The sequence below is a fragment of the Somniosus microcephalus genome, unplaced genomic scaffold (assembly GCF_052327205.1).
Source record: "Somniosus microcephalus isolate GS21.2 unplaced genomic scaffold, FLI_Smic_1.0 unresolved_chr3, whole genome shotgun sequence".
NCBI classification, from domain to species: Eukaryota; Metazoa; Chordata; class Chondrichthyes; order Squaliformes; family Somniosidae; genus Somniosus; species Somniosus microcephalus.
In genome coordinates this window covers 30,428,198-30,455,733 of record NW_028225181.1, presented here as the reverse complement: position 1 = coordinate 30,455,733, position 27,536 = coordinate 30,428,198, and the positions used below count along the sequence as shown (strand labels likewise).

Genomic DNA, 27,536 nt, shown 5'->3' with positions numbered 1-27,536 from the left:
GACATTTTTGAACTGGGCCCAAGAGCCGCCATCTTTATGCATAGCACCAGAGCCGCCATCTTTGTGCTGGGCCCCAGAGCCGCCATCTTTGTATCGGGCCCCAGAGCCGCCATATTTGTGCGGGATGCCAGTGCCGCCATCTTTGTGCTGGGCACCAGAGCCGCCATCTTTGTGCGGGGACCCCAGTGCCGCCATCTTTGTGCTGGGCCCCAGAGCCGCCATCTTTGTATCGGGCCCCAGAGCCGCCATATTTGTGCGGGATGCCAGTGCCGCCATCTTTGTGCTGGGCCCCAGAGCCGCCACGTTTGTGCGGGACCACAGAGCCGACATTTTTGAACTGGGCCCAAGAGCCGCCATCTTTATGCATAGCGCCAGAGCCGCCATATTTGTGCGGGGCCCCAAAATATCAGGCCCAGGGAAATTTCAACTCTGAGGCTGCAAAGTCTCCGATTCTTCTCACCCTTTAATTAATTTTACAATCAGAGTAAAGGGATATTTCCCCACATTCTTCAACTGCTCTCTGAACTTAGTCTGGGTCACGGCGTAAATCCCAGTGTTTGTACAGCAACTCAGCAGCTGCAGCATGAATCCCAGTTCCATTACATAAAAAGGTAGAACTACAGTCTGATACCCCAACCACCGCAACCGGCTCCATATAGAATTCACCATAAACACTGCCCATAACAGGATGAAATTGCCAGAGATAACAAGCAGTAAAATGATGGATTTCCTGCGGCTCTCCATCTCTGGGTCTCTGGGCCTCTCCCCACTGCTGGGACCCCGGAGTCTCCTGCGGGCTCTGCTGGACACTAAAATGTGTCTGACGGTGACAGCATTGAGCAGCAGAATCACCACAAATGGGATCCCCGGGGTGAGAATATAATGAATGAGCTCCATTGTTCCCCAGACCCGTGAAAACATAGCATCGCCTGTGACAACACAAAACCCGGGGATGTTAACAAACCAATACTGACCTGTGAACATAAAATACCAGATAATATTCTTTAAACTGCTCAGCACAGTCACTGTTCCCAGAACCACAGCCGCCGTTTTCTCGGTGCAATATTTAGTTTTCAGCTTCTGGCAACAAATGGCCACAAATCGATCAAAGGTGAAAGTGACGGTGAACCAGACAGAACAGTCTGTGGCTGCAAACAGCAGGACGGCGTGGATATTACACACGGGGATGTACATCACGAACTCAAACTGTTCCCAATAAACAATCGGAATGTGCCTCCAGATCAGGTCGAGGATAATGACCAGTAGATCCGCCGTTGCCATGGCCACCAGGTAACGAGTGACACATTTGGAGAGACCGCACTTTCCCCGAGACAGGATCACAATCGTCACTAAGTTCACTGTGAGGAAGGGAAATAAATAGAAATTATACATCAGGCTGGGAGCAAGAGCAGCAGTTTGGTGGAATTCGGGGAGGAATCTGCAACTCATCTAATTCTATTGCCTGTGGAGCTGAATACAGGATTGATCGTGTGGATAACCGGGTATACATTGTGGAATCAATAAATTAAATTGGAATTACTAACACATGAAAATAACAGATGTTTTGATCAATGAGGGATTAAATGATCAATCTACCTTTAGCCCAACAGACAAAAGCACCGCCCGAGGTTACGGGACACAAAGGACCAGAACCTCTCAGGAAGACTTCCTGTCTCGGGATCAGTCAGCATTTGGAGCGGAGATGTTCGCTTCTGTGCCCCTATGTTAGGGAGAGGGAAATCCCACTTGGATTCCTGCTCCTGTTGAGAATATCCGTTCTACTTAGAACTGAAAATGAATGCAACAGCAAAATACAGAAACAGCAACCTTGGCATGCAATAATTACAGGCAATTGTTTGTAAAATGTACGGATGTAATATGACAATGCTGAGACAATAAATACAAGTGCACTGCAGTTATAAAGATAACTGTGCTCTCAGAAGTATTTTGAAGATTGAGTTTTCCACATTTCTGTTGAAATACCCAAAAGGTCGTTCAATGAAAGGAAGATTTTCCAAATAACATTGCAAATTTCATCAATAAGAATGGACTCTGAATTAAAGTCAATAGTGATGATTGACCAGGTAATGTCCCAATAAATGCATTTATCAGCATCGAATTCAGACGATTTATCCCACAGGCAAAATGTCGCCGACTGCTGTGTAAATATCTGAACACAAATAGAAGAGATTTATTCTTGTACTTTTTCACCTATTGTTTCCATCTTATGTACATAATATTAGACGAGAAGATATCAAACGGTTTTCTTAACATCATTACTTCAGTTACAATCAGCGGGGATTGTTTATCCTGAAGTACAGGAGGAGGCAATAGAGAATCACTCTGGGTCTCTCTGACAGATCTACTGAACTGTGACAGACGGGCAAGGGAGCGAATTGTGAATTCAAAACAAAGGTTGGAAATAAATGTATTGAAATCTGGCTGAATGAACGTCGTGTGAGAATGTAAATTATCCTTGTAATCCTAGTTTGACCATCAGAAGCAGTGCCACTAATGCAGAACTGGAGAGGGTGGGAAAGGAGACACTGACTGGAACTGAATGATTAGCGGATATTTCAGGCAATTGAAGATGTGGATGTGATCTGCCAGGGTTTGTTCCTGTGACTCTAAGTAGCCATACTCAGCATCAGATGAAAACCAAAGCAAAATAATGCAGATGCTGAAAATCTCAAATGAGAGCAGAAAATGGTGGAAATACTCAGCATGTTAAGCAGTATCTGTGGAGAGAGAGAGAAACAAAATTAACGTTTCAGGTCGATGGCCTTTCGCCGTTCGGTGAAAAGTCTCCCAAACCAAGACAGCATTCTTCTGATCAGATACTACTGTTCAGTGTAGATAGCAAACTGACATTCGTTAAATATAGAGTCCCCGCCAATACATTTGCTGGAGTTCAATACAGAACTTTTGAATCTTGGTAACACGATATCTCCTTCAGAATCAATGGCTGACAGCAGCGTAGATGGGATGGGGAACAACAAAGAGACAAACACAGTGAAAAATGCGGGGGAAAAATCATTTGATTAGCGCCTTCAGGGGGCGCTAGATGCTTAGCGCCTGTTCACGGCTATTATAGCGCCGCTCGCGAAATTGATCAGTCATTTTGCACGATCTCATGCCCCCACAGATCATGAGATCAAACAAGCATGCAATGCCCTGGACTAGATATTGAGTCACGTCCCCTGCCTTAGCGCCTGCTAGAGTGGTAGAGTGGATCGTTTTCAAGTCGGGAACAGGCTGAGAGAGCGTTATTTAATGGCGGCCGTTTATCCCTTTTATTGTCCGCAAAATATTTGCTACATGCAGGTTGAGTGGGAGAGAGATGTCTGGAGGGATTCGGCGCTGACCGAAGGAGTTTCGGGTCCTCTGCACCACTTTCCAGGTTCACTTTTATTTCACCTTCCTTCTAACGATGTTTAGAATCTTCGATGGGGAATGCACTAAATCGGGGCGTCGTCATCATCCAGCTTCACGTTTGGAGGCAGCAGATGTGGAGACAGAGAGTGGCAAACATGGCCAGTAGAAGGAAGGCTATCAGGCCTCTGCACAGGAGACCTCAATCTCCCAGGGTATTCAGGGAGTAATTCTCCTCCTATATCCATTTGTCTGAGGAGCAGTGTTTCCAAAGGCTGTGCTTCAGCGAGGAGCTGGTCACTGAGCTCCGCCACCTCCTGCAACCAGATCTGCAACCTCAGCTCAGGACCAGGACATCTCTGTCGGTGGCTGTGAAGGTGACAGTGGCTCTGAATTTCTAAGACAGCGGTTCCTTTCAGGCTTCTACTGGGGACATAGCAAATATCTCCCAGTTCGCGTTTCATTGTTGCATCCAGGAGGTGACAAAGTCTTTGTAGAAGAGGAGACGCCAGTATCTTTCTGCCCATGAACCAGGACAAAGAGCGTGAATGTGGCTTTGCGAGGACATTGGGCTTCCCCATGGTTCAGGGTGCCATTGAATGCAGGCATGTGGCATTGTGGGCTCCTGATAAGAATGCAGAGGTCTTCTGAAACCACAAGGGCTGCCACTCTCTGAATTTCTAGTTTGTCTGTGACCACAGACAGCTCATACTCACCGTCAATGCCCGCTATCCTGGCAGCAGCCATGACACTTATATCCTGCGCCAGTCTGGTGTCCCAGATTTCTTCCAAGCACCCTGTCAACCTAGTGGATGGCTCCTCGGGAACACGGGATATCCACTCGGCACCTGGCTGATGACACCGGTCTGTAACCCCAACACCCCTGTCGAGCTGCAATACAATGAGAGCCGTAGCGCCACCAGGAACCTCATAGAGCAGACGGTCAGCGTCTTGAAACAATGGTTCTGGTGTCTGGACCACTCAGGAGGAGCCCTGCAGTCCTATTCCGAGCGAGTCTCCCTCTTCATTGTTGTGTGCTGCATGCTTCATAACTTGCAATCATGAGGGCTCAGCTATTGCCACCAGGATTGGTGTACAACCTGAGGAGGAGGAGGAAGAGGGAGAAGAGGAGGAGGAGGATGAAGAGGAAGATCAGCAGCACCAACGTGGGAGGGAGGCGAACAATTTTGCCACTGCAACGGCCGTCCCTGAACAGCTCATAAGACACCAATTCTAATGCGTTACTGAGAAGATGGCTTCTAGGATGAAGAAGCACATCAATGAAAGCATCCTGCAACCCGTGTTTCCGCGCAAAGCTGCAATGAGCCAATTCATAAAAGATGTAAAGTAACAATAAAAAAAAATATTTACGTTACAAACTCTGTGTCATTTATTCAGGACAAAACAATTAGAAACAAACCCAACAAATCAAGAACTAACAAAACTCTTTCTCGCAACATGGAGGTAAACAGCAAAACAATCAACAGATATAATAACAATAACCTCGAACTTTGCCCACAAACATTCCCCCGATTTATATACAGATTGTTCTGTTGGGCCTTCGAGGGTGATTTCCATCCCCTGCGCACTTCCCCGCTACTCACCCTACTGCTCCTCTTAATGTGGCCACAGTGGCTGCAGCAAGGCTGGTGGAAGGCTGCTGAATGCTGGATCCAGACATTGCCTTGAAGGACGCTCTCGATTAGATCTGTGTGGATGGCCCGGCTGTAGATTGTACCAACACTGCATGGGCGGCAGCAGTCTGGGCTGGCTGTTTTGCAGGTCATGCCAAGTGTAATGTGGAAGTGACAGTGCTGCGAGCAGGAATGCTGTAATCCTGAGAGAGGACAGCATCTTCCTGCTCGACCAACACGCTGCCATTCCCCCGGGGTAGATCCTTAGCATCTGGAGCAATCTGCTCGAGCAGAGATTGCTGGCCTGCTGTGGTACTGAGAGATTCCTGGGGGACTGAGGGTGACCCAGCGAGGATGGCAGCAGTCAGTGCTTGCGCTTCATCAAACTGAGATTGCATGAGAGCAGTCTGAGACTGGATGCCACCAGCCAGTGACGCAATTGCAGCATTAAGCCGTTGGGTTGTGTTGGCCTGTGCTGCAATGAATCCTGCCTCCTCACCCATTACACGTGGGTCTGGTTCACCAGAGTCCCCTGCAATTGAACCATTCTCTGCAATGAGGAAAGGGTGGGTTCGTGGGTTTGCACACGGATGAAAGCTGTACTAGCGGCAGACAACTCCACGCTCCTGGACAATGAATCCATGCTGTCGGACACCCTTGCCATTGCACACTAACTCAGTGTGCATGCACAAGACCTGGGTATTCACGGCCGCAATGTCGAGGTGCTCATCCGAGTCCTGTGCAGCAGAGCTTGGGTGCCTACTCACCCTCTGGGTAAATGGCCCCTGAGCTTCCCACCCCTATGGCATTGCTGCAGCCCACTGGGTCCAGGAGCTTCTCTTTCATCAGACACAAACACCCTGCTCCCCTCCAGGGAAGGCGTGGCCCCAGTGTCTGATGTGTCACCTTCGGGAGACCCAGGTGGTGAGGCTCCAGCTTCCTTTTCCTCCTCGTCTGGTGCGTCGCTGCCACTGGCTGGCTGAGGGACAGACTGGTCAGCTGATGTGCCGTCCTGCTTTCAGATAGCGAACCAAGTGTGGCTTTAGCGTGAGGGGGTGGCAGGAAGGGAGGAAGCACTGGAGACAGTTAGTTGGATTGAAAGTGTAAAAGGCTTGTGCTGTGAGGGGGATGTGGTATTAGAGAGGCGAGAAAGCTGAAGAACATACCATTGCTTTCCCAAGGGGGTCGACCACTCCAGCGGCCAAGGCACCTGGGAACTGGCTGGCAATGATCCTGTGCATTCTGTCCTCCAACTCAGTCGGGGGGTGTAAGTCCAACTGTTCTGCTCCAGTGCGTTGCTGCTCCTGTCTGTTATGAGAGAGCTTGGCCTGCAAGAAAATGAACAGCGTATGAGGGAGTCCCCAGGCATGTGTTTGGCAGATGTGTCTACCGTAGTTGAATAGCCGTTATTGTGTGCAGCCATGTGTTTGGCAGATGTGCCTGCCATAGTTGGCTAGCGATTATTTTGTGCAGGCATTTGTTCGTCAGATGTGCCTACAATAGTTGAGTGGCTGTTATTGTGTGCAGCCATGCATCTGGCAAATGTGGCTAGCATAGTTAAGTAGCCATTATTATTTGCAGCCAGGTGTTTGGCAGATGTGCCTAGCACTATTGAATAGGCATAAGAACATAATAAGAAGTAGGAGCAGGAGTAGGCCATACGGACCCTCGGGCCTGCTCCGCCATTCAATAGGATCATGGCTGATCCGAACCTAGACTCATGCCCACTTCCCTGCCCTCTCCCCGTAACCCATAATGCCCTTATCAGCTAGGAAACTGTCTATCTCCGTTTTAAATTTATTTAATGTCGCAGCTTCCACAGCTCTCTGAGGGAGCAAATTCCATACATTTACTACCCTCTGAGTGAAGAAGTTTCTCCTCATCTCAGTTTTGAAAGGGCAGCCCCTTATTCAAAGATTATGCCCCCCAGTTCTAGTCTCACCCATCAGTGGGAACATCCTCTCTGCATCCACCCGATCAAGTCCCCTCACAATCTTATTTGTTTCAGTAAGATCGCCTCTCATTCTTCTCAATTCCAATGAGTAGAGGCCCAACCTACTCAACCTTTCCTCATACATCAACCCCCTCATCTCCAGAATCAACCGAGTGAAACTTCTCTGAACTGCCTCGAGAGCAAGTATATCTTTTCTTAAAGATGGAAATCAAAACTGTACGCAGTATTCCATGTGTGGCCTCATTAGTACCCTGTATAACTGAAGCAAGACTTCCCTGCTTTTATACTCCATCCCCCTTGCAATAAAAGCCAAGATTCCATTGGCCTTCCTGACCACCTGCTTCACCTGCATACTAACCTTCTGTGTTTCATGCACCAGGACCACCAGATCCCTTTGTACTGTAGCACTTTGCAGTTTTTCTCCATTTACAAAGTAAATTGCTCTTTGATTTTTTCTGCCAAAGTGCATAACCTCACACTTTCCAACATTATATTCCATCTGCCAAATTTCTGCCCACTCACTTAGCCTGTCATTATCGTGGGCAGCCATGTGTTTGGCAGATGTGCCTACCATAGTTGAATAACCGTTGCTGTGTGCAGCCATGTGTTTGGCAGATGTGCCTGCCACAGTTGAATACCCGTTATTTTGTGCAAGGTGTGGGATGTGCATGTGTATTTTATGGGATGGACATAGGTCTTGGATGAGTGTTGGGCATTTGTGATTGTAAACCCTCTGGGCATAGAGTGAAGTTGCGATGGAGGGATGTAGAGGTATTGAAAAGCAGGTACTCACCCTGATCACAGGAGTGAGGTCGTTGAAATTCTTCCGACATTGGGTGTGGGTCCTTGGCATGAGGCTCCCCGAGGTGACATGCTGACCCCCCTCCCTCAGCAGCCTTCAAAACTCCCGGGGCAATAGCGTCCTGCCACTCTCAGGGAAAAGCACTGCCCGTCGCCGTTCAACTGCGCCAACCAGAGCCACCGATGCCTCGTCACTGCAGTGCCCAGCTCGTTCTCTGGACATAAATCCTTACTATGAACACCAACAGCATTGAGGAAGTAATAGTACATATTTTGTATATCGTAGCATATTCCTAATATCCAACACACCATCTCAATCCATGCCTTCCCTTCTGTGAGTGTCTGGTGGTCTTTGTGCTGGAGGCACCGCGCTGACAGTGAAGGGAGCTCCTTTTTTAGAGCAGAGGGAAATCCCAGAGTGACATCACTAGGCCTCACTGTAACTGGCATTAATTACTGTCATTGAACAACAGACTCATTGAACCATTGTCATCACAGCGCTTTACTGCAACACAATCTAGCTCCCCTTATTGTACAGTTTTAATTTAAATGTGAGCGAATACGCAATATTTCACCCGCCCATAAACATCAAAACATAAGAATTCGGAGCAGGAGCCCTTCATGAATGATATCATGGCTGATCTTCGACCTCAAATCCACATTCCGCCCACACCAACCCCATCCTCATATTCCTTGATTCCTGTACAGTCCAAAACAACCGAGGACAGAACAGAGAGAAGTGAGTTTCTCTTCCTGTATTGATCTAAAGCTGAGAACAAAACATGAGAAAATGACAGAAAATGGAAGGAATAATGTGTCAGCTGTGGCTCAGTGGGTAGCACACTCGTTTCTGACTCAGAAGCTTGTGAGTTCAAGTTCCACTCCCGAGACTTGTAGCACATAAATCTAGGCTGACATTCTAGTGGAGTGCTGCACTGTCGGAGGTGCCGTCTTTTGAATCAGACGTTAAATAGAGGCCCTGTCTGCGCTCTCAGTGGATGTAAAAGATCCCATGGCTATTTTTCGAAGAAGAGCAGGGGAGTTATTCCCGGTGTCATGGACAATATTAATCCCGCAATCAACATAACAGAAACTGATTATCTTGTCATTGTCACATTGCCGTTTGTGGGAGCTTGCTGTGCACAAATTCGCTGCCGCATTTCCCACATCACAACAGTGACTAGACTTCTAAAGTAATTCATTGGCTGTAAAGTGCTTTGAGAAGTCCGGTGGTCGTGAAAGGTTTTATATCAATGCAAGTCTTTCTTTCTTAAAAGATAGAATGGTTACAACGCAGAAGGAGGCCATTCGGCCCGTCGAGACCGTGCCGGCTCTCTGCAAGAGCACTTCAGCAAGTCCCACTTTCACCGATAGTCCTTCGATTGTTTTTCCTTCAAGTCCTTATCCAATTCCCTTTTGAAAGACGCGATTGATTCTGCCTCCACCACCCTGTATGGCAGCACTCGCTGCAGAAAAAAAGTTTTTTCCTATGTGTCCTTTGGATATTCTGCCAATCACCTTAAATCTGTGTCCTCTGATTCGTGACCTTTCCAACAATGGGAACAGTTTATCTCTCTCTACTCTGTCCAGACCCCTCATGATTTTGAACACCTCTATCACATCTCCTCTCAACCTTCTCTGCTCTACAGATAACAACCCCAGCTTCTCCAGTCTATCCTCGTAACTGAAGTCCCTCATTCCTGGAATCATTCTCGTAAATAATTTCTGCACCTGCTCTAAGGACTTCAAATCCTACCTAAAGTGCAGTGCCCTGAGTTGGACATTATACTCCAGTTGAGGCCGATACTCCAGTGTTTTATATAGATTCATCATATCTTCCTTGTTTCTGTACTCTATGTCTCTATTTATGAAGCCCAGGATCCCATATGCTTTTTCACCGGTTTTGCAACCTGCCCTGAAAACATCAAAGATTTGTGCACATATACCCCAGGTCTCTCTGTTCATGCACTCCTTTTATAATTGTACCCTTTAGTTTATATTGTCTCTCCTCATTCTCCCTACCAAATTCTATCATTAAATTTCATCTGCCATGTGTCCGCCCATTCCACCAGCATGTCTATGTCCTCTTCAAGTCTATCATTATATGCCTCACTGTTCACTATACTTCCAACTTTTGTTTCATCTGCAAATTTTGAAATTGTTTGCTCTCCAGCCAGGTACAAGTCTTTAATATATATCAAGAGAAGCAGTGGTCCTAGAACCGTCCCCTGGCGAACACCACTGTAAACCTTCCTCCAATCCGAAAAACAACCGTTCTCCAGTACTCTCTGTTTCCTGCCACTTAGCCAATTCCGTATCCCTGCTGCCACTCTCCCTTTTATTCCATGGGCTTTAGCTTTGCTTGCAAGCCTATTATGTGGCACTTTAGCACGTTATTTGGAAATCCATGTACACCACATCAACCGTTAAGAGCTCATCACCCTCTCTGTCATCTCATCAAAAAACTCGAACAAGTTAGTTAAACACGATTTGCCTTTGACAAACCCGTGCTGGCTTTCCTTAATTAATCCACACTTGTCCAAGTCAATGCTCATTTTGTTCCAGATTATCGTTTCTAAAAGCTTCCCAAACACCAAGGTTAAACTGACTGCTCTGTAATTGCTGGGTTTACCCTTGAACAAGGGTGTAGCATTTGCAATTCTCCAGTCATCTGGCACCACACCATATCTAAGGAGGATTGGAAGATTATGGCCAGTTGCTGCGAAATTTGCACCCTTACTTCCCTCAGCATCCGAGGATGCATCCCATCCGCTCCTGGTGACCTATCTACTTTTGGCACTGCCAGACTTTCTATTACCTCATCTTTATCAATTTTTAGCCCATCCAGTATCTCAACTACCTCCTCTTTCAGTTGACTTTGGCAGCAGCTTCTTCCTTGGTAAAGACAGATGCAAAGTATTCATTTAGTATCTCAGCCATGCCCTCTGCCTCCATTCGTATGTTTCCTTGTTGGCCCTTAATCAGCCCCACCCCTCCTCTAACAGCTCGTTTACTATTTATATGCTGATAGAAGACTTTTGGATTCCATTTTATGTTTGCTGCCAATCTATTCTAATACTCTCTCTTTGCCCCTCTTATTTCCCTTTTCACTTCCACTATGAACCTTCTATATTCAGCCAGGTTCTCACCTGTATTCTGAAGTTGACATATGTCAAACGCCCCATTTTTCTGTTTCCTCTTACTCTGTCTCTTTCGTCATCCAGGGAGATCTGGCTTTGGTTGCCCTACCTAATCGCCTCTTGCAAATTTACCTCAATTGTACCTGAATCAACTCTTCCTTAAAGGCAGCCCATTGCTGGATGACAGTATTGCCAGCAAATCTTTGATTCCAATTTACCCAAGCCAGCTCCGTTCTCAACCCGCTGAAATTGTCCCTCCTCAATTAAGTATTTTTATTCTAGATTGCTCCCTGTCCTTTTCCATAGCTAATCTAATCATTATGATACAATGATCACCAATCCCTCAATGTTCCCTTACTGACACTTGTTCCACTTCACGTACCTAATTCCCCAGAATGAGATCCGGTAATGCCTCCTTCCTTTTTGGGACACAAATGCACCAATCAAGAAAGTTCTCTTGAACTCACTTCAGAAATGTATCCCCCTCTCTGCCCTTTATACTATTACTATCCCAGTCTATATTAGGATAACTGATGTCCCCCATTATTACTACTCTATATTTCTTCCACGTCTCTGTAATTTCCCTGCAAATTTGCTGCTTTTAATCCTTCCCACTAGTTGGTGGCCTCTAGAATAAACCTAGTACTGCAATAATACCTCTATTGTTTCTTAAATCTAACCAAATAAATTCAGTCCTTGATCCCTCCAGGGCATCCTCTCTCTCCAGCATTGTAATATTCTCCTTAATCAATATCATTATCCCACCTCGTTTCTCTCCCTATCTTTCTGAAACATCTTATATCCAGGAATATTTAGTACCCACTCCTGCCCTCTTTAGAGCCAGGTCTCTATTATCGCAATGACTTCACTTTCCTACGTGGCTATTTGCGCCTGCAGCTCACCAAGCTTTTTACCACACTTTGTGCCTGTACACACATGCACTCTAAGCCTATCTGATGGTGTCAGCTGTGGCTCAATTAGTAGCACGCTAGCCTGTCAGTCAGAAGGTTGTGGGTCTCAAGTCCCTCACCAGAGACCTGAGCCCATAATTCCAGGCTGACACTCCAGTGTAGTATTGAGGGTGTATTGCACTGTTGGAGGTGCTGTATTTCCGATGAGAGGTGAAACCGATGCCCAGTCTGCTCTCTCAGGTGGATGTAAAGGTTCCAATTCCACTAGTTTGATGAATGTTTATCCCTCATTCAACATAACAAAAACAAATTATCTGATTGTTATCACAGTGCTGTTTGTGAAAACTTGCTGTGCACAAATTGCTGTCGTGTTTCTCACATTGGCCCAGAAAATCGGGTTGAAGCATGTGAGTACGGACGGAGTACTCACACGTGGACCGGAAGGAAGTGCCGGTTTCTTGCATGCACTAGGCATTGTTTAAAATAGTAATTTAATGTACTTTATAGTTCATTTAAAAAGTGTGATTTAAAAAAAAAAATATTTGAAGGTTAAGGAATGTTTTGGGCCCTCAGCATTCATACGTTTTGACAGGTCTTGCTGTCAAGACTTATGAATGGAGCATTCCCTGCTCCTATTGGCTGCCCATGGCTCACGTGATCCCAAGGGACGCATCGCACTAACGACACCGCTGGGACACACAAACACAGTGCGCCGGCCTCTGGGGCAGGCCTCGGAGAAGAATTCCACGGTGGCCCAGAGTTCAACTGCCGGCACGCAAGGTAAGTGTAGGTTGGGGGCTTGCACCCGTGGGAAGCCCCCGACCCGAATTTCTGGGCCATTACAACAGTGACTACACTCCAAAAGTATTCATTGGTTGTAAAGCGCTTTGAGACGTCGGGTGGTTGTGAAAGGTGTGATATAAATGTAAGCCTTTATTTTAGACTTAAAATAGCAAAATACTGCGGATGCTGGAAATCTGAAATAACAACAGAAAATGCTGTAAACCCTCATGTCAGGCAGCATTGTGGAAAGAGAAACAGAGTTAACGTTTCAGGTCGATGACCCTTCATCAGAACTGGAAGAAGTTAGAGGCGGAACAGGTATCAAACAGGTTCAGAGGCAGGGGAAGGGGGCAGGGGAGGCAAGAACAAAAGGGACGGTCTGTGATAGGGTCGGAGTAAGTACGGGTAAATGTTGCAAATGGGGAAGGCAAAACCATCAACAGCTGCCATCTAAAAAAAGAGGGGCGGAGGATATGATCTGAAATTCTTGAAATCAGTGTTGAGTCCAGAAGGCTGTAAAGTGCCTAATAGAAAGATGACATGCTGTTGTAAGAGACAAAGGACAGAGAGGTCAGAGTGGGATGGTAAGCTTGTCACATTAATTCTCCACTCCACTCCCACTCTGACAGCAGTTCATTTCTCTATTGCCTGGAACTAGAACAAGAACAACATGTTTGTAAAGATTGAACTTACCCAGAGAGCCAGGTCATGGTGTTTGACCGAGGGGAAGAATAATTAAAAGAAGCAAAGGGTTGATACCAAGGAATCAAAGGGAAATGTTAAATATATTAACCAATGTGAATACATTTTAATGAAACTTTGATTTCTCGCATAGTCATACTCACAGAAGCATAACTAGCAGTCAATATCCCGAATTCCCCATCACCATCCCAGGCTGTGTCCTGTTCCACTGGCAGCACAGGCCCACCAGAGGTGGGGGCAGAGTGTTATACAGTCACGTGGGCGAGACCCTGCGAGTCCTCAACATTGCCTAACGACATGAGCAAGGTAACTTCTTGTTGTTTACCACCTACCACCCTCCCTCAGCTGAAGAATCGGCACATCTTCATGCTGCACACCAGTTGATGGGAGCACACAGAGCAGAAAGGGTACAAATTATACTCTCGGTCGGGAGGGGGGAAACTTCAATGTCCATCGCCAAGAGTGGCTTGGAAGTATCAGCATTAACCGAGCGCTGAAGAATACAGCTGCCAGACTGGGATTGCAGCAGGTAGTGGGAGAACTAGCATGGGAGAAAACCTTATCCTGCCAGTACACCTGCCAGTACACTTCACTCCTAATCTCAGCTGCCTTTTGTCTCCACGGGCCCATTACCATCTAATCTGGCTTCTAATGCCTTTTATTGTCTCCTTTTCTTATTTTGTTCGATCGCATCTTTGCCTTCGATCATTTTATTTTCTTTCCAGTTTTGAAGAAGGGTTTCAACCCGAAACGTCAACTCAAATTTCTCTCCACGGATGTTGCCTGACTTGCTGAGTTTTTCCACCATTCTCTGTTGTTCTATGCGGGAATAGACTGCTTGACATCGTCCTCCCCAACCTAGCTATCGCATATGTATCTGTTCATGACGACATTTGTAGAACTGAACACTGCACAATATTTGTGGAGAATAAGACTCGCCTTCACCCTGAGACCACTCTCCAGCATATCATAAGTATATAAGAAATAGGAGCAGGAGTAGACCATTTGGCCCCTCGAGCCTGCTCTGCCATTAAATTAGATCATGGCTGTTCTGTTTCTGGGCTCAGTTCCATAGCCTGCTCCCCATAACGTTTCACTCCCTTATTGTTCAAATATCAGTCTATCTCCACATTAAATATATTCAATGAATCAGCCCCCACAGCTCTCTGGGGCAGAAAATTCCACAGATTTACGACACACAAAGAAGAAATTTCTCCTCATCTCAGTTTTAAATGGGCGACCCATTAATCTGAAACTTTGCCCCCTAGTTATATATGCCTCCAAGAGGGGAAGCATATTCTCTGCATCTACCTTGTCGAGCACCCTCACTGACTTATATGTTTCAATAAGATCACCTCTCATTCTTCTAAACATCAACTGTACGCAGAACTCCAGGTGTGGTCTCACCAACACCCTGTAAAGTTGTAGCAGGACTTCACGCTTTTATACACCAACCCCCTTGCAGTAAAGGCAAACATTCCATTTGCATTCCTGATTACTTTCCGTGCCTGTATGCTAATTGTAATGTATATACCTTTAAGGGGGGAAATATCTTTTACAGCTCATGTATACTGCAGTACCAGCAGTGACCACACCTGTATATAGCACTAAGTAGTAAGCTGTACAGATCAGTTCCCGTGTGAGCCACGTTGAGTAAACACCTGTTGTACCGTTCTCCTGCAGTCTGTGTCTTATTATGCACAGACACAACATTGGTGACGAGGCAAGTTCGAACCTATCTGCAACTCTGCATCACCTCCCGCGTATTCGATCCTGGAGATCAGTGGATTGGAGGTCAAGTCCAGAGACTCGGGCGTCGACCGCGGGCAACCGACAAGTCATCCAGCAGAGACTCGAGAATTGCAGGGGAGGCTGTTGAGAGCCAGGCTTGGCTTTCCAGTCGAGGTGGTCCAGCGAAACGGGCTGGCAACAGGTCGTGCGCAGACCATTCCCGGACAGCGGCGGACTGGAGCATGACCAAGCGGCACTGCAAAGGGCCGTGCAGCGTCGACGGGGGAGAGAGAGAGAGGGCAGAGTGTACAGGGCGCAGCTGGTGTTCAGGGGCCGAGCAGCGTCGAAGAGAGGGAGAGAGAGACGCACAGAAACCCGCGAGGTGCCGCCACTGCCACGAGGACTGCCGAGAGTGGCATTGGCAGCAGCGCAGGAGAAGCGCGCGAAACCGACAGGGCACCGCCATTGCCACGAGAGCCGCCGGGAGCGGCGTTGGCAGCAGCGGCGGAGGAAGGAAAGCGCGGGAGATGCCATTTTAAGCCATTGGGAGACGCCATTTTAAACCAAGCCAAAATGCCAAAGAGTGGCAGTATCACCGCATTTGACAATGAAGTCGAAGATTGGACTACATATGTCGAATGAATAGAGGTATACTGCAAGGCAAATGAGGTGTCAGATGACAAGAAAGCATCGTTATTGTTAAATTTTATGGGTGCAAAGACGTATGGTTTATTTCGAAATCCAGTAACCCCAACAAAGCCAATGGAAAAGAGTTTTGAAGGCATAGTAACGATACTACGGGAACATTTAAACCCCACATCGCTGCTGATAGCAGAAAGATGCAAGTTTCACAAATGGAACCAGCATAAGGATGAAAGCAATGCTGATTATTTAATAGAACTGCCCAAACTATCGAAACACTGCCAGTTTGGAGTCGGACTGGCCGATACCTTAAGGGACAAGTTTTGTGTGGGCTTCAAAGTGAAGGAACCCAGAAACAGCTTTCAGCTGAAAACGACCTTACGCTGGAAAAGGTTTTCAGCATTGCGGTATCATATGAAGCAGCAGCATGGGGCGCTGCAGAGATACAACAGAGACCGCAAGAATATGGCACAAACGAAATGTCATATGGAAGAGAGAAGTGCTATCGCTGCGGCAGAACAACACATGACCAGAGTGATTGCTGGTTCAAAGACAAAGTTTGCAGACAGTCTGGAAAAGTAGGATACAAGGCACGAGTCTGCATGTCAGGAAAGAAAACCAGCAATAAGAAACCTACCAAAGAAAAGTACAAGAACGTACATAAGATGACGGAGCATAGTTCAGACGAACAAAAGAGTGATAACGACTCCGAAAGCAGGGAACTGAGTTGTCTGAAACTACATAATGTGATCACAACGGAGGATCACCGAACCATTTGGGTCACTCTCAAGATAGCAGGAGTCCAGGTAAAGATGGAATTGGACACAGGATCAGCCCTAACAATCATAAACCGACGGGACTACGAGCGGCTATTCTCACACATACACCTGAGAGACACCAAAATAATGTTGAAGATGTACACGGGGCAAGAAGTCTACCCTAAAGGAAAAATAAGGGTCACCGTTATATATAACGGTAAGGAAACACCAAAACTAGACCTGTATGTATTGCAAGATGGAAGATCAGCATTACTGGGACGTGAATGGATCCGGAAAATACAACTGGATTGGCATTCCATACAGGCACTGAATGTGGCTGACAAAAAGGATGACGACGTCACACCTGGGCGACACTCAAAGATCCTAACTGACGTGAAAGAAGTGTTCCAGCAAGGAGCCGGAACACTAAAAGGCATGACAGCATCGATTAAAATTGAAGAAAATGCAAGGCCAAAGTTTTTTAAGGCCAGACCGCAACCTTATGTGATCCGCCCAGCCGTCGAAGCCGACCTGGAAAGTCTGGAACGTTCAGGTTTACTGTCCAAGGTAGACTGGAGCGAGTGGGCTACACCCATCGTCCCTGTGATGAAAAAGTCGTTGAGCAGCACGCCTGGGGAACCAAGGAAGGTTCGCTTCTGTGTTGACTTTAAGGTAACAGTGAACCCCGTCCTTCACACCGTACAATATCCACTTCCGCGGATTGAAGATATTTTCGCCTCGCTATCTGGAGGGAAATGCTTCACTAAGATGGATCTGGCCCAGACGAATCTGCAAATGGAGGTAGAAGAAGCATCAAAAAAATTACCTCACAATCAACACCCATAAAGGTCTCTACCAATACAACCGGCTGGTATTCGGGGTAGCATCAGCTCCGGCTATTTGGCAGAGGGCAATGGAACAAGTCCTGCAAGGAATCCCAGGGACCCAGTGTTATTTGGACGGCATCCTGGCCACAGGCGAAAATGACATTGCTCACCTTGCCAACCTGGAGCAGGTGCTTACTAGATGGCAGGAATATGGGCTCCGAGCTAACCGCCCCAAATGCGAGCTTTTTTAGAAAACAGACCTCGCATTGTGGCCACGTTATCGATAAAGAGGGCTTACATAAGTCCCCAGAGAAGATTGAGGCAGTAGTCAAGGCTCCAGCACCGGAAAATGTGTCACAACTGAGGTCGTTCCTCGGGCTGGTAAACTACTACCATAAGTTCTTGCCAAATTTGTCTACGATACTACACCCACTGAATACCCTACCGCAAACTGGGGTGCCATGGAAGTGGAGTGATGAACGTAGATGAGCTTTCCAGAAGAGCAAAACACTAATCACATCGAAAGAGGTATTGGCTCATTACAACCCAGCATTACCAATTCGGTTGGCATGTGATGCGTCACCCTACGGCATTGGAGCGGTGCTGTTGCACAAATTCTCAGACGGCTCAGAGAGGCCAATAACCTTTGCATCACGATCACTAAACTCAGCCGAGCGTAACTATGCCCAGACTGACAGGGAGGCCCTCAGCCTAGTGTGGGGAGTGAAAAAGATCAATCACTATCTGCACGGGCAGAAATTCACCTTACTGACTGATCACCAGCCTCTTGTCTCCATTTTTAATCCGAAGAAGGGCGTTCCAGTGATGACTGCACAACGACTACAAAGATGGTGAATTTTTCTAGGGGCGCACCACTATGAGATTGTATATAAGTGCACGAAACAGCATGGAAATGCTGATGGGCTATCACACCTGCCACTGCCTACTGTGGAGGAAGCACCAGCAATGGATCCTGTCGAAATATTCCATTCGACTATAGTTGAATACCTACCGGTAACTAACGCTTCTATCAAAAAGGAAAGCCGAAATGACCTGACACTGTCTCAGGTATATGATTTGACGGTGAAGGGATGGCCAGCACATGGCGACTCACTGTTGCCAGCATTCTCGACAAGGAGAGAACAGCTGTCAGTGTGCCGGGGGACCTGATGTTTGGATCCCGAGTGGTAATTCCACCCAAGTTAAGGGATAGAGTGCTCAATGAGCTTCATGAGGGTCCTCTGGGAGGGGTAAAAATGAAAAGCCTAGCCAGGGCTTATGTATGGTGGCCGGGAACCGATAGACAAATCGAGGACCTGAACAAGAGCTGCTCAGGATGCCAGAAAGTCCAAAATGCACCACCACGGGCCCCTCTACACCCATGGGAGTGGCCCTCATCTCCATGGCAACGGGTGCACATTGATTTTGCTGGTCCATTCATGGACTCAATGTTTTTAATAGCCGTGGCTGCGCACTCGAAATGGCCTGAAATCATCAAAATGTCCTCCACCACGACGGACAAAGCTATTGCAGTCCTATGGACCAATTTTACCAGGAATGGCTTGCCAGAACAGATTTGCTCCGACAACGGACCACAGTTTGTGTCCGAAGAGTTCCGGAGGTTCTTGAAAAAGAATGGGGTAAGGCATTACACATCCGCCCCGTATCATCCAGCCACAAATGGATTGGCTGAGAGGTTCGTACAAACCTTTAAGAAGGCAATAAATGCTATGTACAATGACAACATTCCGCTGCAGACAAGGTGGACAATTTCCTGTTCGCCTACCAGAATGCGACACATGTAGTCACCATCCAGGCCACAGCCATGATGTTCTTTAACTGAAGGTTAAGATCTCGCCTGGATTTGCTCAGACCAAACGTGCGAAGAGATGTTGACAGTAAGCAATTCCAGCACATCCATGAGAAGCCAACAAGGAGCTTCAATGTAGGGCAACCAGTCTTGGCCCGCGACTACCGAACATAAAAATGGCAGCCAGGAACGATATGCACACGGCAGGGCCCACTAATGTACACAGTGGACGTTGGGGAGAGCATCGTGAGACGCCATGCTGACCAGATCCTAGAGTCACAGGAACAAGACAACCCCATGCCTCGGCCATACGTACCTGGTGATGAAACCGATGTACAGGTCGCATCTACCCCAGAAACAGTAGCATCGGAAGCTGATGAACCAACCGATGACAGGGGGTCAGAATCGCCTCCGCACCAAGAGCAAGACACTCGGGAAAGGCGCTATCCAGAAAGGATCAGGAAGCCTCCCCAAAGACTGAATATATAAATAGACTATTTTCAACTAATGTTGCATGTTAAAAGTGTTAATTGTAATGAGTTTGATATTTAATTGTTAAATGAGTGTTATGGTACTGCTAATCTAAAAGGGGAGGAATTGTAATGTATATACCTTTAAGGGGGGTTCTATCTTTTACAGCTCATGTATTCTGCAGTACCGGCAGTGACCACACCTGTCTATAGCACTAAGTAGTAATCTGTACAGATCAGTTCCCGTCTGAGCCACGTTGAGTAAACACCTGTTGTACCGTTCTCCTGCAGTCTGTGTCTTATTATACACAGACACAACACTAATATTTCTGTTTCATGTACAAGGACCCCCAGGACCATCTGTGCTGCAACATTTTGTAATCTCTCTCCATTTAAATAATAATTAGCTGTTTTATTTTTCCTACCAAAGTGGATAACCTCACACTTTCCCAAATTATACTCCATCTGTCAAATGTTTTCCCACTCACTCAGCCTGTCTATATCTCTTTCCAGACCCCTTAAATCCTCTTCACAACTTGCTTTCCCACCTATTTGTATCATCAGCAAATTTGGCTCTGACCAGGCAGTGATCCCTCATTACTGCCCGTCTGACAGTCATGCACTCCCTCAGTACTGCCCCTCTGACCCTGATGAACACCCTCAGTACTGCCCCTCTGACAGTGATGCACTCCCTCATTACTGCCCCTCTGACAGTGATGCGCTCTCTCAGTACTGCCCCTCTGACAGTGATGCACTCCCTCAGTACTGCCCCTCTGACAGTGATGCGCTCCCTCAATACTGCCCCTCTGACAGTGATGCGCTCCCTCAGTACTGCCCCTCTGACAGTGATGCACTCCCTCAGTACTGCCCCTCTGACAGTGATGTTCTCCCTTTTTATGCCCCTCTGACAGTGCAGCGATCCCTCAGTTCTGCACTGCCGTGTTAGCCTAGATATATCGACTCAAGTCACTGGAGTGGGACTTGAAACCACAAGCTTCTGACTCAGAGCCGAGAGTGCTACATCCTGAGCCTACTGAATCTGCTTCCACCAGACTTTGAGTTCATTGCAGCTCATAAAAACTCACTGCATGACCAAAGTTCTTCTCATCTGCTCCCTGTTTCGTTTACCAATTGGCTAAGGGAGAGAAAGCAGAGAGTAGTTGTAAACGGTTGCTTTTCAGACTCAGTCTACACTGGAGTTCCCCAGGGGTCGGTATTAGGGCCATTGCTCCTTTCATGTATATCAATGCCATGGACTTGGGTATACAGCACATAATTTTAAACTCGTAAGTGTTAATAAACAGTGAGAAGGGTAGTAACAGACTTCAGGAGGACACAGACAGACTGGTAAAATGGGCAGGCGCATGCAGATACAATTTAATAAAGAGAAGGGTGAGGAGATACATGGAGTTAGGAAGCAAGAAGAGGGGCGATATAAACTAAACTGTACAATTTTAAAAGAGGTGTATGACCAGAGAGGCCCGGGGTGTACTTACACAAATCTTTGAAGGTGGCAGAACCAGTTGGAATGGCTGTTAATAAAGCATATGGAGTCCTTGGCTTTACAAACAGGATCAGAGTAACAAAATCCAGGATGAAATGCAAACCTTTTATAAATCATTGGCTAGGCCCCATCTGGAATATTGTGTCGAATTCTGAGCACTTTCTCGGGCAAGCATGACAAAGATTAGAGGAGGTGTTCAGGAGATTTACCATAATGGTGCCAGGGATCTGGGACTTCAGTTACGTGGAGGAACTGGAGAAGCTGGGATTGTTTTTTTTACAGCAGCGAAGGTTAATAATCATAGATTTATAGAATCATAGAAATTTATGACACAGAAGGAGAACATTCGTCCAAACGTGCCTACGACGGTCGAAAAATATCTATCCAGCCTAATCCCACTTCCCAGCTCTTGATCCATAGCCCTGTAGGTTACAGCACTTCAACTGCATATCCAATTACGTTTTAAATGTGATGAGGGTTTCTGCCTCCACCATCCTTTCAGGAAGTCAGTTCCAGACCCCCACCGCCCTCTCTGGGTGAAAACAGTTCTCCTCATCTCCACTCTAATCCTGCCACCTATCACATTATATCTATGCCCCTGGTTATTGATTTCTTTGCCAAGGGAAATAGATGCTCCCTATACACTCTATCTAGGCTCCTCATTAAGGCAATTGGCAACAGAACTGAGGAGAGATGAGGAGAATTTTATTTACACAGTGAGTTGTTGTGATCTGGAATGCACTGACTGAGAACATAAGAACATAAGAACATAAGAAATAGGAGCAGGAGTAGGCCAATCGGCCCCTCGAGCCTGCTCCACCATTCAATAAGATCATGGCTGATCTGATCCTAACCTCAAATTTTCTATCACTCTGCATCCACCCGAACCCATGTGATCTCCCGGGAGAGGCAAAAAACCAGATAAAGACCCAATGGCCAATTTGGGAGAAAAAAATCTGGGAAATTCCTCTCCGACCCATCTAGGCGATCGAAATTCTTCCAGGAGATCACTCTGTCCCTATATTTTCTACAGTACTTACCTTCTGTAAAGGCGATCTCCACCCCAGCCAGGAACAGGAATAAAACCATCTCCTGAAATCTAACAGAATTAGAACACAGTAGGAGCAGAACAAGGCTACATGGCCCCTGGGCCCGCTCCACTACCCACAGGGCCATGACCATTCCGAACCCAGACTCATGTCCAATTTCCTGCCCGCTCCCCGTAACCCTTAATTCCCTTTACTTCTAGGAAACTATCTATTTCTGTTTTAAATTTATTTAATGATGTAGCTTCCACAGCTTTCTGGGGCAGCAAATTCCACAAACCTACCACCCTCTGAGTGAAGAAGTTTCTCCTCATCTCAGTTTTGAATGAGCAGCTCCTTATTTTAAGATTATGCCCCCTAGTTCTAGTTTCACCCATCATTGGGAACATCCTCACCGCATCCACCCGATCAAGCCCCTTCACAATCTTATATGTTTCAATAAGATCGCCTCTCATTCTTCTGAACTCCAATGAGTAGAGTCCCAATCTACTCAACCTCTCCTCATATGACCACCCCCTCATCCCCGGGATTAACCGAGTGAACCTTCTTTGTACTGACTCGAGAGCAAGTATGTATTTTCTTAAGTATGGACACCAAAACTGTATGCAGTATTCCAGGTGCGGCCTCACCAATACCTTGTACAACTGCAGCAATACCTCCCTGTTTTTATATTCCAACCCCCTAGCAATAAAAGCCAACATTCCATTGGCCTTCTGAATCACTTGCTGCACCTGCATACTAACTTTTTGAGTTTCGTGCACCAGGACCCCCAGATCCCTTTGTACTACAGTACTTTCCAGTTTCTTGCCATTAAGATAATAACTTGCTCTATGATTTTTCCTGCCAAAGTGCATAACCTCACACTTTCCAGTATTGTATTCCATCTGCCAAATCTCTGCCCACTTACTTAGCCTGTCTATGTTCCTTTGCAGGTTTTTTATGTCCTCCTCACTCACTACTTTCCGTCCCATCTTTGTATCATCTGCAAACTTTGATATGTTACACTCGGTCCCCTCCTCCAAATCGTTAATATAGATTGTAAAGAGTTGGGGACCCAGCACTGACCCCTGCGGAACACCACTAGTTACTGGTTGCCAATCTGAGAATGAACCATTTATCCCAACTCTCTGCTTTCTGTTAGAGAGCCAATCCTCCACCCACGCCAGAATATTACCCCCAATCCCGTGATTTTTTATCTTGAGCAATAATCTTTTGTGTGGCACCTTGTCAAATGCCTTTTGGAAGTCTAAATACACTACGTCCACTGGTTCCCCTTTATCCACCCTGTATGTTACTTCCTCAAAAAACTCAAGCAAATTTGTTAAACATGACTTCCCCTTCATGAAACCATGCGGAGTTTGCCCTATTAAATTATGTTTATCCAAATGTCCCGTTACTGTCTCCTTAATAATGGACTCTAACATTTTACCAACCACAGATGTTAGGCTAACAGGTCTATAGTTTCCAGCCTTCTGCCTACTACCCTTTTTAAATAAGGGTGTTACATTAGCAGTTTTCCAATCTGCCGGGACCTTTGCTGAGTCCAGTGAGTTTTGGAAAATTATTACCAATGCATCCACAATCCCCACCGCTACTTCCCTCAAGACCCTGGGATGCAAGCCATCAGGTCTATCCGCCTTGAGTCCCATTATTTTACCAAGTACCACTTCCTTAGTGATTTTAATTGTATTTAGTTCCTTCCCCCCAGAGCCCCCTGTTTGTCCAGTGTTGGGATATTCTTAGTGTTCTCTACTGTAAAGACTGATACAAAATAATTGTTCAGTGTTTTTGCCATCTCCATGTTTCCCACCATTAATTTCCCGGTCTCATCCTCTAAGGGACCAACATTTACTTTAGCCACCCTTTTTCTTTTTATATAACTATGGAAACTTTTACTGTCTGTTATTATATTTTTTGCTAATTTACTTTCATAATCTATCTTCCCTTTCTTAATCAATCTTTTTGTTATTTTTTGCTGCCTTTTAAAGACTTCCCAATCTTCCATCCTCCCACTAGATTTGGCTACCTTATATGCCCTTGTTTTTAGTCGGATACTATCCTTAATTACTTTACTTAGCCACGGATGGCTATCTTTTCTTTTACACCCTTTTTCCTCAGTGGAATATATTTTTTTTGGAAGTTGTAAAATAACTCCTTAAATGTACACCACTGGTCATGTACCGTCTTACCCTTTAATCTATTTTCCCAGTCCACTCTAATTAATTCCGCTCTCATACCTTCATAGTCTCCTTTATTCAAGCTCAGCACGCTTGTTTGAGATCCAACCTTCTCACCCTCTAATTGAATATGGAACTCAACCATGTTATGGTCACTCATTCCAAGGGGATCCTTTACTAGGACATTTTTAATTAATCCTGTCTCATTACACAGGACCAAATCTAAGGTTGCTTGCCCCCTGGTCGGTTCAGTTACATACTGCTCAAGAAACCCATCCCTAATACACTTAATGAACTCTTCCTCAAGGCTGCTCTGCCCAATTTGATTTGTCCAGTTAATATGATAATTAAAATCCCCCATAATTATAGCTGTTCCCTTATTACAAGCCTCAACTATTTCCTGATTAATACTCCGTCCAACAGAGTTGCAACTGTTCGGAAGCCTATAGATTACACCCACTAGTGTTTTTTTCCCCTTATTATTCCTTATCTCCACCCAAACTCTTTCACTATCCTGCTCCTTTGACCCAATATCATTTCTCTGTATTATAGTGATTCCTTCCTTTATTAACATAGCCACCCCACATCCTCTCCCTTCCTGCCTGTCCTTCCTGATTGTTAAATAACCTGGTATGTTTAATTCCCAGTCATGTTCACCCTGCAGCCATGTTTCTGTAATGGCCACAAGATCATACCCATGTGTCAATATTTGTGCCTTTAACTCATTCATTTTGTTACGAATGCTACGTGCATTCAGATAAAGAACTCTCAAATATATTTTGTAACACTTAGTTCCTGTTTTTTCCCTTTTTAGTACTTTACTTTTTACTCCATACCTTCTGTCCCTTCCTGACACATTCTGTTTTTTAATTCCCCCACTGCTACCTAAGTCTATGACCTTCTCTGTTGTCATTTCTATTATTTGCTCTCTAGAAACCTCCCCCCGACTAATTAGTTTAAAGCCCTCTCTACAGCCCTAGTTATATGATTCGCCAGGACTCTAGTCCCAGCACTGGCCAAGTGGAGTCCGTCCCAACAGAACAGCTCCCTCCTGTCCCAGTACTGGTGCCAGTGTCCCAAGAAGCAAAACCCATTTCTCCCACACCAGTCTTTGAGCCACGCATTTAACTCTTTAATTTTATTTATCCTAGCCAAATTCGCTCGTGGCTCAGGTAATAACCCAGAGATTATTACCCTTGAGGTTCTGTTTTTTAATTTGACCCCTAGCTGCTCATACTCCTTTAACAGAACCGTCTTCCTTGTCCTATCTACGTCGTTTGTACCAACATGGACCACGACAACTGGACCCTCCCCCTCCCACTACAAGTTTCTTTCCAGCCCAGAAGAGATGTCCTTAACCCTGGCACCAGGCAGGCAACACAGCCTTCGGGACTCCCGCTCTTGACTGCAGAGAACCCTATCTATCCCCCTAATGATGCTATCCCCTACCACTACAACATTTCTTTTTACTCCCTCCACTTGAATGGCCCCCTGTACCACGGTGCTGTGGCCAGGTTGCTCATCCTCCCTGCAGTCCCCGCTCCCGCCCTCACAGGGAGTAAGCACCTCGATCCTGCTGGACAAGAACAAGGGCTGCGTCTCCTTCAACACTACATCCTGGATTCCTGTACCTTCCTCACTCGTAGTCACACCGTCCTGTCCCTGACCACGGACTACATCTGCAGTAATTAACTTCATAGGTGTGACCATCTCCTGAAACATAGAGTCCAGGAACTTCTCCCCCTCCCTGATGTGTCGCAGTGTCCGAAGCTCGGTCTCAAGCTCCATAACATGGAACTTGAGTTCCTCTAGCAGCAAACACTTGTCGCAGATGTAATCACCGTTAGCCTCAATGGGGTTCAACGGCTCCCACATCTCGCAACAGTAACACATCACCTGCTCCATTCTATATAATTAATTTAATTTCTTATTATTAGTTATGAAGACCCTGCCCGGATATATATGATAATATCACACCACTATTCAATAGGACTTACCAACTTAAAGGTATGAAAGAGAAGAGAAGGAAGAAAACCAACCAACCAGCGCAGTGGAAACAGGTTGAACAGTAACTTTTGAAAGGGAATTCGATAATTAGTTGAAGGCGAAATCTTTACAGGGCTCTGGCTAAACAGTAGGACTCATCAGATAGCTCTTTCAAAGAGACGGCATGGAGATGATAGGCCGAATGGTCTCCTTCTGTGCTGTGCCATTCTATGATTCTATGAGCAGGAGGCACAGAGAGAGAGAGAAGAGGAGGACAAAGAGAAAGAGCGAAAAAGTGAAATACAATTCGAGACAGAAAGACTGGGAGTGGTACAGAGGGGAAAAAAAAACTTTAAATGAGGAATTGGATAAGTACATGAAGGGGAAAAATTTGCAGCACCATGGGAAAAGAGCTGGGGAATGGGAGGGGTGAGGTCATGGTGGGATTTGAACACAAGGAGTAGAATATTAAGATTAAGGCTTTGCCGGAATGGGAGCAAATGTTGGTCAGCGAGCACAGGGGTGATGAATGAATTTGACATGATGTGTGTAGGATAAGGGCAGCAGAATTTTAAATGAGCTGTAGTTTATGGAGGCTTGTAACTGGGAGGCTGGTCAGGCGAGCATTGGACTAGTCGAGTCTGGATTTAACAAAGGCACAAAGGATGAGGGTTTATGCAGCAGAAGGATTAAGGCGGTGCAGAGACGGGTGATATTGTGGAGGTGACGGTAGGCAGGACTGCTGATTCCGAGAATTACAGATCTATTTTATGGATACAACAGTGACAACAACAGCCGCAAAGTGGGGAGAGTAAATTAACAGAACAGTAATACAGTTAGCAAAGGTTTGCAGGGTTAATATTTGGATAAAGTGACTTACCAGGAACCACAAGAGCATCGAGGAGGGGAGAGTAAATGACAAGAACAGTAATGCAGTTAAACGTGATCTATAGGATTAACAGCTGGAGAGAGAGACTTACCAGGAACACCAACAGCAGCGAGGATGGGATAGAAAAAGTGTTGAATAAGCACAAGTGCCCAATAGAGTCGTTCCTCTAATGCCATTCTATCATAATAAATTGAAAGTAAGTCAAATACCCAATAGAAATCCCTGCCCATTGTTGTAACATTCCAATCTACTGTTCTCAGATTCCGACCCATTGTTGAAACATTCCAATCTACTGTGCTCAGATTCCGACCCATTGTTGTAACATTCCAATCTACTGTTCTCAGATTCCGACTCCCTCTCTGTGGAGCAGCGCGCTGATCCCTGTTAGTGCTGGAGGTG

The 27,536-nt window shown here is 46.1% G+C and overlaps 1 protein-coding gene across 1 annotated transcript; it reads right to left on the bottom strand.

The window, feature by feature from the left end:
- Positions 1-456: 456 nt before the first annotated feature.
- On the bottom strand, positions 457-27,536 carry LOC147091342 (putative G protein-coupled receptor 139). The gene is made up of 2 exons (XM_085976509.1): positions 27,229-27,536; positions 457-1,358 (listed from the first exon to the last, which is right to left on the bottom strand). Exons 1-2 carry the CDS (start codon positions 27,449-27,451, stop codon positions 457-459), a joined length of 1,125 nt encoding a protein of 374 aa, XP_085832635.1. The 5' UTR covers positions 27,452-27,536.

Excerpts from the sequence above, each read along its gene's own strand:
- LOC147091342 (XM_085976509.1), bottom strand. The coding sequence starts at position 27,451 with ATGGGTCGGAATCTGAGCACAGTAGATTGGAATGTTTCAACAATGGGT. Across the intron at positions 1,359-27,228 it reads CGCTGCTGTTGGTGTTCCTG|TGAACTTAGTGACGATTGTG; the intron begins GTAAGTCTCTCT and ends CCTTCCTCACAG.